This window comes from Bos indicus x Bos taurus, chromosome 3 (genome assembly GCF_003369695.1).
Source record: "Bos indicus x Bos taurus breed Angus x Brahman F1 hybrid chromosome 3, Bos_hybrid_MaternalHap_v2.0, whole genome shotgun sequence".
Taxonomy (NCBI): Eukaryota; Metazoa; Chordata; class Mammalia; order Artiodactyla; family Bovidae; genus Bos; species Bos indicus x Bos taurus.
Window position 1 is genome coordinate 95,875,337 of NC_040078.1, and position 13,301 is coordinate 95,888,637.

At 38.0% G+C, this 13,301-nt stretch overlaps 1 protein-coding gene across 2 annotated transcripts in view; it reads left to right on the forward strand.

Annotated features, from left to right (window-relative positions):
* FAF1 (Fas associated factor 1) overlaps positions 1-13,301 on the forward strand; it is a 499,974-nt gene that overhangs the window by 391,784 nt on the left and 94,889 nt on the right. For both annotated transcript variants that reach the window (XM_027537300.1, XM_027537301.1), the window contains exon 15: positions 619-707. In XM_027537300.1, the coding sequence (XP_027393101.1) occupies positions 619-707 (89 nt within the window). The remainder of the gene's footprint in view (positions 1-618; positions 708-13,301) is intronic.

The following is a 13,301-nucleotide window of genomic DNA, read 5'->3' on the forward strand; positions in this document are numbered from 1 at the left end:
CTAATTGTTTCACTAAAGAAATTTTAGTAGGAGATAATTCTAAGTAAACAGTGTGCTAAAGTGGCAAAGAAGACAGGCTTTTGAGTCAGACTCATATGGTTTCAAATCCTGGTCCTGTAACTTAACCAACTTGACCTTGTTTAGTCAGGTTACTTGAGCTCTGTAAGCCTCATTTTCCTTCTGTTTACTATCAAAATCATAATGAGCCTTTATAGAATTGTTATACAGATTAAATGAGATTTTATATATATAAACCTAATCATTTAACCTAATCACTGGCTTACAAACAAATGGTAGTTGTCGCCAGTGTTGTTAAGTACATATGTTTTCCTACTTTGAAAGATACTTTTTTCCTTGTGAGTTGGATATTCTAAATAGTGCCAAAAATCTTTATAAAGAGACTGTTCTCACAAATCTAAGTATTCTGAAATTTCAACTGCCAGTGTACTGCCTTTCTTTCTTATTAAAAATAAACTTTTCAATGCAAGCATAAAAGTCTTTATTGGCATGCTAGTCTATAATTTTTTAGGCTGTAGTTATTCCTTACTGATTAATTCTAGAGCAACTTCCCATTTTCTAACCTTGATGTAAAGTTTGGCAATCTCGGTATGTTGCTAGGTAACACAACAGTGGATGAGTTAATGATGAGACTCATGGCTGCAATGGAGATCTTCACAGCCCAACAACAGGAAGATATAAAGGATGAGGTAAGGTGAAAGGTTAAGTGGACATTTAATAGAATTTTGATGAGATAATTTGTCAAATGGTGATGTTTGCCTATGTCATGATTGATAAGGCATTGATGAAGATGCATTTCTACATGAACTGAGGATTTTTATGCCACTGAATTTACCTTTCAGTCCAGTCTTTTCAGGACCCAAAGACCCAACAATTTGTTTAACTTTATGAAGTTATTCTTTGCTAGATTTGCAATTTACAGGAAACGAATTCTGAAGCATGTTTACAGGAGAAACTATATAGTCCAGTACTATTATATGAGTATTTCACTCCCTTTTAAGGTCCTCTTACTCTTTTTGAGATTGATTACCAATAAACACATTTTACATTTGAACATATTTTTGAATCACTGTGAGAATTAGTGAAAAAGATCACCAGAATTCTGAATTTTGTGTCTCTCAAACATTTAGATGGCATAGATGACATGGGCATGGAACCTCAAATATAATAGAATAATAATGACAGCAATATTGACAGTATAATAGTAAACATATACTGAATATTTATAATGTATTAATCAGTTCAGTTGCTCAGTCTTGTCCAACTGTTTGCGACCCCATGAATCGCAGCATGCCAGGCCTCCCTGTCCATCACCAACTCCTGGAGTTTACTTAAACTCATGTGCATAGAGTCGGTGATGCCACCCAGCCATCTCATCCTCTGTCGTCCCCTTGTCCTCCTGCCCCCAATCCCTCCCAGCATCAGGGTCTTTTCAAATGAGTCAGCTCTTCGCATCAGGTGGCCAAAGTATTGGAGTTTCAGCTTCAACATCAGTCCTTCCAATGAACACCCAGGACTGATCTCCTTTAGGATGGACTGGTTGGATCTCCTTGCAGTCCAAGGGACTCTCAAGAGTCTTCTCCAACACCACAGTTCAAAAGCATCAATTCTTTGGTGCTCAGCTTTCTTTATAGTCCAACCCTTACATCCATACATGACCACTGGAAAAACCAGAGCCTTGACTAGACGGACCTTTGTTGGCAAAGTAATATCTTTGCTTTTGAATATGCTGTCTAGGTTGGTCACAACTTTCCTTCCAAGCAGTAAGTGTCTTTGAATTTCATGGCTGCACTCACCATCTGCAGTGATTTTGGAGCCCAGAAAAATAAAGTCTGACACTGTTTCCACTGTTTCCCCATCTATTTCCCATGAAGTGATGGGACCGGATGCCATGATCTTAGTTTTCTGAATGTTGAGTTTTAAGCCAACTTTTTCACTCTCCTCTTTCACTTTCATCAAGAGGCTTTTTAGTTCCTCTTCACTTGCTGCCATAAGAGTAGTATCATCTGCATATCTGAGGTGATTGATATTTCTCCCGGCATTCTTGATTCCAGCTTGTGCTTCTTCCAGCCCAGCATGTCTCATGATGTACTCTGCATAGTAGTTAAATAAGCAGGGTAACAATATACAGCCTTGACATACTCCTTTTCCTATTTGGAACCAGTCTGTTGTTCCATGTCCAGTTCTAACTGTTGCTTCCTGACCTGCATATAGGTTTCTCAAGAGGCAGGTCAGGTGGTCTGGTATTCCCATCTCTTGAAGAATTTTCCACAGTTTATTGTGATCTACACAGTCAAAGGCTTTGACATAGTCAATAAAGCAGAAATAGATGTTTTTCTCGAACTCTCTTGCTTTTTCCATAATCCAGTGGATGTTGGCAATTTGATCTCTGGTTCCTCTGCCTTTTCTAAAACCAGCTTGAACATCTGGAAGTTCACAGTTCACATATTGCTGAAGCCTGGCTTGGAGAATTTTGAGCATTACTTTACTAGCGTGTGAGACGAGTGCAATTGTGTGGTAGTTTGAGCATTCTTTGGCATTGCCTTTCTTTGGGATTGGAATGAAAACTGACCTTTTCCAGTCCTGTGGCCACTGCTGAGTTTTCCAAATTTGCTGGCATATGAGTGCAGCACTTTCACAGCATCATCCTTTAGGATTTGAAAGAGCTCAACTGGAATTCCACTAGCTTTGTTCGTAGTGATGCTTTCTTTTCTTTTTTTTTTTTAAAGTTTTTTTTGTTTATTTTTGGCTGCACTGCTTGGCATGTGGGATATTAGTTCCCCAACCAGGGATCAAACTCACACCCCCTGCAGTGGAAGCACAGTCTTAACCACTGGACCACCAGGGGATTCCCCGTAGTGATGCTTTCTAAGGCCCAGTTGACTTCACATTCCAGGATGTCTGGCTCTAGGTGAGTGATGACACCATTGTGATTATCTCGGTCATGAAGATCTTTTTTGTACAGTTCCTCTGTGTATTCTTGCCACCTCTTCTTAATATCTTCTGCTTCCAAAATGCAGTACTTGGATGCAGTCTCAAAAATGACAGAATGATCTCTGTTCATTTCCAAGGCAAACCATTCAATATCACAGTAATCCAAGCCTATGCCCCAACCAATAACGCTGAAGAAGCTGAAGTTGAATGGTTCTATGAAGACCTACAAGACCTTTTAGAACTAACACCCAAAAAAGATGTCTTTTTCATTATAGGAGACTGGAATGCAAAAGTAGAAAGTCAAGAAACACCTGTGGTAACAGGCAAATTTGGCCTTGGAATACGGAATGAAGTAGGGCAAAGGCTAATAGAGTTTTGCCAAGAGAATGCACTGGTCATAGCAAACACTCTTCCAGCAACACAAGAGAAGACTCTACATATGGACATCACCAGATGGTCAACACCGAAATCAGATTGATTATGTTCTTTGCAGCCAAAGATGGAGAAGCTCTATACAGTCAGCAAAAACAAGACCGGGAGCTACCTTTGGCTCAGATCATGAACTCCTTATTGCCAAATTCAGACTGAAATTGAAGAAAGTAGGGAAAACCATTAGACCATTCAGGTATGACCTAAATCAAATTCCTTATGATTATACAGTGGAAGTGAGAAATAGATTTAAGGGCCTAGATCTGATAGATAGAGTGCCTGATGAACTATGGACGGAGGTTTGTGACATTGTATAGGAGACAGCGATCAAGACCATCCCCAGGGAAAAGAAATGCAAAAAAGCAAAATGGCTTTCTGGGGAGGCTGTGAAAAGAAGAGAAGCAAAAAGCAAAGGAGAAAAGGAAAGATATAAGCGTCTGAATGCAGAGTTCCAAAGAATAGCAAGGAGAGATAAGAAAGCCTTCCTCAGCGATCAATGCAAAGAAGTAGAGGAAAACAACAGAATGGGAAAGACTAGAGATCTCTTCAAGAAAATCAGAGATACCAAAGGAACATTTCATGCAAAGATGGGCTTGATAAAGGACAGAAATGGTATGGACCTAACAGAAGCAGAAGATATTAAGAAGAGGTGGCAAGAATACACCGAAGAACTGTACAAAAAAGATCTTCATGACCAAGATAATGTATTAATACTTGGCACTATTCAAAGCACGTTTCATTTATCATCTCATGATTCTTAACACAATCCCACAGGGTTGCGTATAATTCAGAGTTCTGGCTGGAACAGGTGATGCTTTCAAACTAGATTATTGAGAAGAGTTTAATAAGGCAACTATTTATATAGATATGGGCAGACTTTATAGGAGTCATCAATGGATAGTATACTCTAGGGCTAAAGGGAGCCATTACCACCTTTAGGCCTGAAGGCCTAGGAAAGGGTAGTGTGTGGAGAAATTTGCTTCTTTCAGGGCCAGCCCTTTTGAGCTGATAAGGAAGAAACTAAGGAATAGCTTCCCTTCCCTTTTATACTTATGGTCTCCTGCTAGTACCTTCTATTGACCTAACCCAACTAGCAACTGAAAGGCAGGCAAGAGAACCTCCCTGGGCAAAAAGCTAGGTAGAGCATGAAAGTGAAAAGTGAAAGTGAAAGTCGCTCAGACGTGTCTGACTGTTTGTGACCCCATGAACTATACAGTCCAGGTAATTCTCTAGGCCAGAATACTGGAGTGGGTAGCCTTTCCTTTCTCCAGGAGATCTTCCCAACTGAGGGATCAAACCCGGATCTCCCGCATTACAGTTGGATTTTTTTACCAGCTGAACCACAAGGGGAATCCCAAGAATACTTGAGTGGGTAGCCTATCTCTTCTCCAGTGGATCTTCCCGACCCAGGAGTTGACCAGGGTCTCCTGCACTGCAGGGAGATTCTTTACCAACTGAGCTATCAGGGAAGCTCAGGTAGAGCATGGGTGAAAGGAAAGTGAAAGTGTTAGTTGCTCAGTCTTGTCCAACTTTTTGCGACCCCATGAACTGTAGTCCATCAGGCTCCTCTGTTCATGGAATTCTCCAGGCAAGAATACTGGAGTGGGTTGCCATTCTTTTCTCCAGGGGATCTTTCCGACCCAAGGATTGAACCTGAGTCTCCTGAACTGTAGGCACATTCTTTAGCATCTGAGCCGTCAGAAACTGAATGGGCAAATGGAACATAATCCAACACAGATTGGTACTGTCATCTCTAGTTTTCAGATGAGAAAACTGAGAATCAAAAAGGTTAATTTACCCAAGGTCAACACAGCGAGTAGGATCTATGTTAATCTCAAGTAATTATTAGTGCTTTATCAGTCAAGAAATTTCTGGATTTAGAAAGCAATCTAAAGGTAAAATATGAAACACATATTATCATCTGTTAATTCATATATCTATCAAATTATTCTTTTTAATTTTTTCTTTGTTTTTAATTTTTAAAGAAAGAGTTACATAGAACAAATAAAGGAGAGTTTGATTTTTGAGCAATAATATAAAGTTTCCAGGTATAATGAGTGTTTTCAGTACAATACCCTTTGGCTATTACAAATGGGAAACATGTAAACAATTTCAGTATAACCTTTAATATTGTATTTAACTTTATTTGTTTGTCTCTGTCTTCTGTTAGACTTGAGTTTAAAAGCAAGGGTTATATCATATTCATATTGTAACTCTGTCTTGTAACAGTTTGGGCTTCCGTGGTGACTCAGTGGTAAAAGAACCTACATGCCAGTACAGGATACATGGCTTTGATCCCTGAGCCTGGAACATCCCCTGGAGAAGGAAATGGCAACCCATTCCTGTATTCTTGCCTGGGAAATTCCCATTTCCTCTGTGGTAAATCCCACAGAGGAACCTGGTGGGCTGTATAGTCCATGGGGGTCACAAAAGAGTTGGACTCCACTTAGCAACCAAACAGTAACAAACTTCTCACAGTGTTCATTCAGTTCAGTTCAGTTCAGTCACTAGTAGGTACTTAAAAAATGTTTGTTAAATGACTAAATAAATAAATAATTAAACTTATGTAAAATAATGTGACTTTAAAAAATAATACTTAATTACAGTGGTATAAAACCTGATGTATCCACATTAACAAATATGAAAGTTCAGAGTGCTGTAACTAGAAGTTTAATACTCAATAGGTTCCTTTTGTTGCTGTAAAAATTTTGTTTGTAATTTTTCCTAATAGTATTTTATTTACTCTGAGGGAAAGGTAATTGGAAATATGGTAGAAAGATGTTTATCTGTTACTTTATAAATTGACACTGACATTTTGAAATTATGAAGTACTGTACTTAGTTAGGAATTTGTAATAATTGGTGTGTTGCCATTCAAGATTACATTTATCCTGGAATAGAGGCATTGATTGACAATAATGCACTAAACGCATTCTTCAGCCATTTAAATCTTGAGTCTCATTAGTACTAGATTTACAGATTATGTTGTATAGTAATATGAATGTATAATATTTGCATGCATATTCCCAGTTCATTCTTTCATCTTAATTTGTGTTCCTTGTAATTCATTGGTAAGGAAATTGACTTTAATTCCTTTAATACTGAGCACAAAATTTAATATGAAGGTTACAGGAAATGTCTAAGACCCCATATAATTGAAATTTTTTATTGAAATTTAACTGCAAGAGATAAGGGTTTCTCCTTGTTTTTAGAGTATCTTCATGAAAGTTATCTTTCAGGTCATAAGTAGAATTCCTAAGAAAAGCTTTTCTGAGTTTAAAATCTTCTCTTGGACTATGCATAGATCATAATTTGGTATCTGCTGAGTTAGTGATAAGAAACACTGTCTCTTGTAATTGTAAATTTGGCTTTACTTCTTTAAAAGTTTCAAATAAGACTTAAGCATACAGTTAAAATGGAATTTGTGAGCAGGTTTGAAGGATGACTTCCTAGGCCTGAATTTATTTAAACTTAACTTTGATTCACTTATGTTCATCACTTCAATGATTCCATTGTATTAGTACAACCAGAAATGCCTATATTATAAAGCTTTTATTAAATAGAACCAAGCACAACCTATATATTTATGACTCATTCTTCATTGGCTCAGAATGAACTAACCTTTTATGTCATTAATTGTTCTGTCTCTAACCAGGAAGTATAAAGTACATGAGCCTCTGTTTTGACAAAACTACCTCTTCATAGCTTTATTCATAGATATTTTTGTTAATGGTATTAATTTGGTTTTCTAAGTGTTTACTGAGCATCTATGAAAGATACAGCACTGGGCTCAGTCCTGGGGACAGAGAGGTACTTTGCTCTAGTGAAGTGAAGTGAAAGTGGAGTAAAGTTGCTCAGTCGTATCTGACTCTTTGCGACCCCATGGGGTGTAGCCCCTGAGGCTCCTCTGTCCATGGAGTTTATCAGGCAAGAGTACTGGAGTGAGTTGCCATTGCCTTCACCAGGGGATCTTCCTGACTCAGGGATCAAACCCGGGTCTCCTGCATTGCAGGCAGATGCTTTACCAGCTAAGCCACTGATCTCCCTTTAAACTAATGCTTTCTCTAGTGAGGAGCTGTATCATTCATAGATGCTCAGTAAACACTTAGAAAACCAAATTAATACCATTAACAAAAATATCTACTAATAAAGTGGTGTATTATTATATTGCTATCTATTTCTTCCTTTAGGTCTGTTAATATTTGTCTTATGTATTGGGTTGGCCAACCAAATATTTAGATGCTCCTTTTTGGGGTACATAAATACTTTGAAAGGGTTCTTCATCCAGTGACTTTTCTACATAGTTAGTCCCCAGTCACAGCAGATGATGTTTTGTGTCATCTTGCTTATATATTCATTTCATATTCTTTTGCTATGCGCCACATGTAGGGCACCAGTAACACAGCTGTAGCAAGACAGACAGGGTCCTTGGACTTACCACCCAGCATTTCCAAGAAGTCTATGAAGCTGTCAGGTAGATGAAGCCTCAGGAGCACCTATCCAGGGCGAGCTAGGCATGCTGTGTAGGCAGCTTGACATGGAGCACACAGAAGGGCTCTTGCATACTGCCAATGCAAGCTAAGAGGCAGGTAGAAGAGTTAAGAAATAAGGTAATAATAGTAGTCATTCTTCACGTTCGTGCTACATGCCAGGTATCGTTCTAATCTCTAAGGCAATGTTTTTCACTGTGTTTCCCAGATTACTGGTGTACTCAGCTATCTATCAAGGATTACAAGCAGCTAGTTTGAACAAGCAACATAGTCAGTTTTGTTCACATTTATTTCATATTTTGAAATATAAGATAAATTGCAGTATCCCTCCAAATCCTGTTTCATTCGTCATATCTTTTACAATATATTAGATTCCTCGTGTATTACAAGGATTGCATTGGTTGTTTAGTCTTGACAAATACTCAGTTGACTGCAGCAGTTGGTTTCAGCTTCTGTACTTTCATGTCATTCATGTGTTACTGTTAAATTTACGTTCATATTTTCTTGCTTAGTTATATTCTTAGTTCATCAGAATTTTTCATGGCTTACATGTGATTCATTGAAGCATAAAGATAATGATGAAAATACTATAAATGAATACTGTAAATCAGGAGACTTCCCTGGTGGTCCATTGGTGAAGAATCTGCCTTCTAATGCAGAGAACACAGGTTTGATCCCTGGTCAGGGAATTAAGTTTGCACATGCTGCAACTACGAAGCCCACAGACTATGGAGTCCACACACCACAGGTAGAGAGAAGTACATATGCTGCAATGAAAGATCTTGGTGTGGCATAGTCCCATGTGCCATAACAAAGGCCAAATTCAGCCAAAAATAAAAAAATTAAATTAAATATTTATTATCATATTAAAACCATATGATTATCTCAATAGATGCAGAGAAAGCCTTTGACAAAATTCAACATCCATTTATGATAAAAACTCTCCAGAAAGCAAGAATAGAAGGAACGTACCTCAACATAATAAAAGCTATATATGACAAACCCACAGCAAACATTATCCTCAATGGTGAAAAATTGAAAGCATTTCCTCTAAAGTCAGGAACAAGACAAGGGTGCCCACTTTCACCATTACTATTCAACATAGTTTTGGAAGTTTTGGCCACGGCAATCAGAGCAGAAAAAGAAATAAAAGGAATCCAAATTGGAAAAGAAGAAGTAAAACTCTCACTATTTGCAGATGACATGATCCTCTACATAGAAAACCCTAAAGACTCCACCAGAAAATTACTAGAAATAATCAATGACTATAGTAAAGTTGCAGGATATAAAATCAACACACAGAAATCCCTAAAAAAAAAAAGAATGTAATGTCGGGCAAAAAAAGCAAGTCACCACTTGATAATCATTCCATTTTTATAAAAAAAAAAAAATAGACTGAACAATAAAAAATATATTTTTATAGATACAGAATGTTTGGGATACAAATAAAGCAAAGGGATAATAAGTACAAAATTCCAAATTTACTTGTGAGAGAAGGAAGAAGACATGATGAGGAAGGACCTAAAGAGAACATCTTTCTAAGTTAAATTGGGTGGTGGATATACTTTTTTAAAAGATAAATGTAAAAATTGAAGAAAAAACTTTAATTGACATTAAAAAAAAAAAAGAAAGTTTCAATTGTTTTCCATGCTAATGGAAAATACTCTAAAATATGTAAATAAAGTTAACAGATAATCAGAAACATCCAAAAAAAATAAATAAATAAATATTTAAGAATACTGTAAATCAGTATAGACGGTTGAAACTAGTTCAATATCAGTGTAAACATAATTGGGAGAACTCTAACGCTAGCATAGAAAATGCAAGGGAACTTACTATTGATATTGATGATTTCATACTGGCCTCAATAAAAGAAACTTTTGACTGAAAAGTAAATATATGAATATAGATTGTGTAGGAAACACAGTCTGTTTACCCTAATGCTACTGCTTCTCTGTTATAAAATTTTTCATAAAAGCACAAAGCCTTCAGAGTTTTTGTTTCATTTTTAAGTAAAGTCCAGTGACCTGCCACTCTGTTAAAGCAATAGATTTTTTTCAGGACAAAAGAAAAAGTAATACTTACCATTAACACATTTTTTTAAATCATATTGCTTACCTCAGAAAAGTAACCAAACCACAGAGGACAATTTGCTTACAAATGGCAGTCTTTGAGGTAAAAATGGATTCAAATTCTACTGTTGCAAGAAACTTGTAAATCCAGCTACTACAGAATTAACAGTAAAAAAAAGAAAAGCCCAAACAATAAAGCAGAATAAGTTCTGAAGGAAGTAACTTCATCAAATGGCACTATTGGATGGCATGCAGTGGCAATAGGATGGTCTGTAGAAGAGCAGTGACCACCCTGTGCTCACTGTCTTGCTTTGTTGTTTTTCAGTCCCTAAGTCGTGTCCGACTCTTTGTGACCCATGGACTACAGCATGCCAGACTCATCTGTCCTCCACTATCTCCCAGAGTTTGCTCAAATTGATGTCTGTTGAGTTGGTGATGCTGTCTAGCCATCTCATCCTCTGCTGCCCCCTTCTCCGCTTGCCCTCATTCTTTCCCAGCATCAGGGTCTTTTCCAATGAGTTGGCTTGTCACATCAGGCAGCTGAAGTATTAGAGCTTCAGCTTCAGCATCAGTCCTTCCAATGAATAATTCAGGGTTGATTTCCTTTCGGATTGACTGGCTTGGTCTCCTTGCAGTCCCAGGGACTCTCAGTAGTCTTCTCCAGCACCACAATTAGAAAGCATCAGTTCTTCAGTGTGCAGCCTTCTTTATGGTCCAGTTCTCACATTTGTACATGACTGTTGGAAAAACTATAGCTTCAACTATATGGACCTTGTCAGCAAAGTGATGTCTCTGCTTTTTAATACTCTGTGTAGGTTTGTCAAAGCTTTCCTTCCAAGGAGCAAGCATCTTTTAAATTCATGTCTGGAGTCACCATCTGCAGTGATTTGGGAGCCAAAGAAAATAAAATCTGTCACTGCTTCCACTTTTCCCCCTATCTTTGCCATGAAGTGATGGTACCAGATGCCATGGTCTTAGTTTTTTTTTTTAATGTTGAGTTTCAAGCCAGCTTTTTCACTCTTCTCTTTGACCCTCATCAAGAGGCTCTTTAGTTCCTCTTCACTTTCTGCCTTTAGAGTGGTATCATCCACATATCTGAGATTGTTAATGTTTCTCCTAGCAATCTTGATTCCAGCTTGTGATTCATCCAGCCTGGCATTTCACATGATGTACTCTGCAAATAAGTTAAATAAACTTGATGACAATACACAACCTTTCCCAATTTTGAACCAGTCAGTTGTTCCATGTTTGGTTCTAACTGTTGCTTCTTGACCCACATACAAGTTTCTCAGGAGACAGGTAAGGTGGTCTGGTATTCCCATCTCTTTACGAATTTTCCGCAGTTTTTTGTGATCCACACAGGCATAGGCTTTAGTGTAGTCAATGAAGCAGAAGTAGATGTTTTTTGGGAACTCCCTTGCTTTCTGCATGATCCATTGAATGTTGGTAATTTGACCTCAGCCTCTTTGAATCCCAGGTTGTACATCTGTAATTTCTTAGTTCACGTATTTTTGAAGCCTCGCTTGAAAGATTTTGAGCATAACTTTGCTAGTATGTGAAATGACCATGATTGTACAGTAGTTTAAACATTCTTTGGCATTGCCCTTCTTTGGAATTGGAATGAAAACTGACCTTTTCCAATCCTGTGGCCACTGCTGAGTTTTCCAAATTTGTTGACATACTGAATATAGCACTTTCACAGCATCATCTTTTAGAATTTGAAATAGCTCAACTGGAATTCCATCACCTCCACTCGCTTCGTTCGTAGTAATGCTTCCTAAGGCCCACTTGACTTCACACTCCAGAATGTCTGACTCTAGATGAGCGATCACACACTATCATGGTTATACAGGTCATTAAGACCTTTCTTGTATAGTTTTCAGTGTATTCTTGCCACCTTTTCTTAATCTCCTCAGCTTCTATTAGGTCCTTACCATTTCTGTCCTTTATCGTGCCTATCCTTGCATGAAATATTCCTTTGATATCTCCAGTTTTTTTTTAAGAGATCTTTCCCATTCTTTTGTTTTCCTCAATTTCTTTGCATTATTCACCTAAGAAGACCTTCTTGTCTCTCCTTGCTGTTCTCTGGAACTCTGCATTCAGTTGGATATGTCTTTTCCTTTTCTCTCTTGCCTTTCACTTCTCTTATATCCTCAACTATTTGTAAAGCCTCCTCAGACAACCACTTTGCCTCCTTGCATTTCTTTTTCTTTGGGATGGTTTTGGCCACTACCTCCTATACAGTGTTATGAACCTCTGTCCATAATTCTTCAGGCAATCTGACTATCAGATCTAATCCCTTGAATCTACTTGTCACCTCCATTGTATAAAGGATTTTAATAAGGTCATACCTGAATAGCCTAGTGGTTTTCCCTATTTTCTTCAGTTTAAGCCTGAATTTTGCTGTAAGGAGCTCATGATCTGAGCTAGTCAGCACCTGATTTTGCTTTTACTGACTGTATAGAGCTTCTCTATCTTCAGCTACAAAGAACACAGTGAATCTGATTTTCTCTTCATGGATCACAGCCTTTTTGTGGCAGTGGGGCTTGTGTAACTCAGTGAATCTATGAGCCGTGATATGCAAGGCTACCCAAGATGGATAGGTCATAATGAAGAGTTCTGATAAAAAGTGGTCCACTGGAGATGGAAATCACAACCCACTCCAGTATTCTTTCCTGGAGAACCCCATGAACAGTATGAAAAGGCACAGAGATATGACACCAGAAGATGAGCCCCCCAGGTCTGAAGGTGTCCAATATGCTACTGGTGAAGAGAGGAGGGCAAGTATTAATAGCTTCAGAAAGAATGAAGTGGCTGGGCCAAAGTGGGAACAGTGCTCAGTTGTGGATGTGTCTAGTTGTGAAAGAAAGTTCAGTGCTGTAAAGAACAATAGTACATAGAAAATTGGAATGTTAGGTCCATGAGTCAAGGTAAATTGGACATGGTCAAGCAGGAGATGGCAAGATTGAACATCAGCATAGTAGAATTAGTGAACTAATATGGGCAGGAATGGGAAAATTTAACTCAGATGACCATTGTATCTACTACTGTGGGCAAGAATCCCTTAGAAGACATGGAGTAGCCCTCCTAATCAACAAAAGAGTCCAAAATGCAGTACTTGGGTGCAACCTCAAAGATGAATGATCTCAGTTTGTTTCCAAGGCAAACCATTCAACATCACAGTAATCTAAGTCTGTGCTCCAATCACTGATGCCAAAGAAGCTGAAATTGACCGGTTCTAAGAAAAGCTACAAGACCTTCTAGAACTAACAACCAAAAAAAAATAAAAGATGTCCTTTTCATCATAGGGGATTAGAATGCAAAAGTAGGAAGTCAAGAGATACGTGGAGTAACCGGCA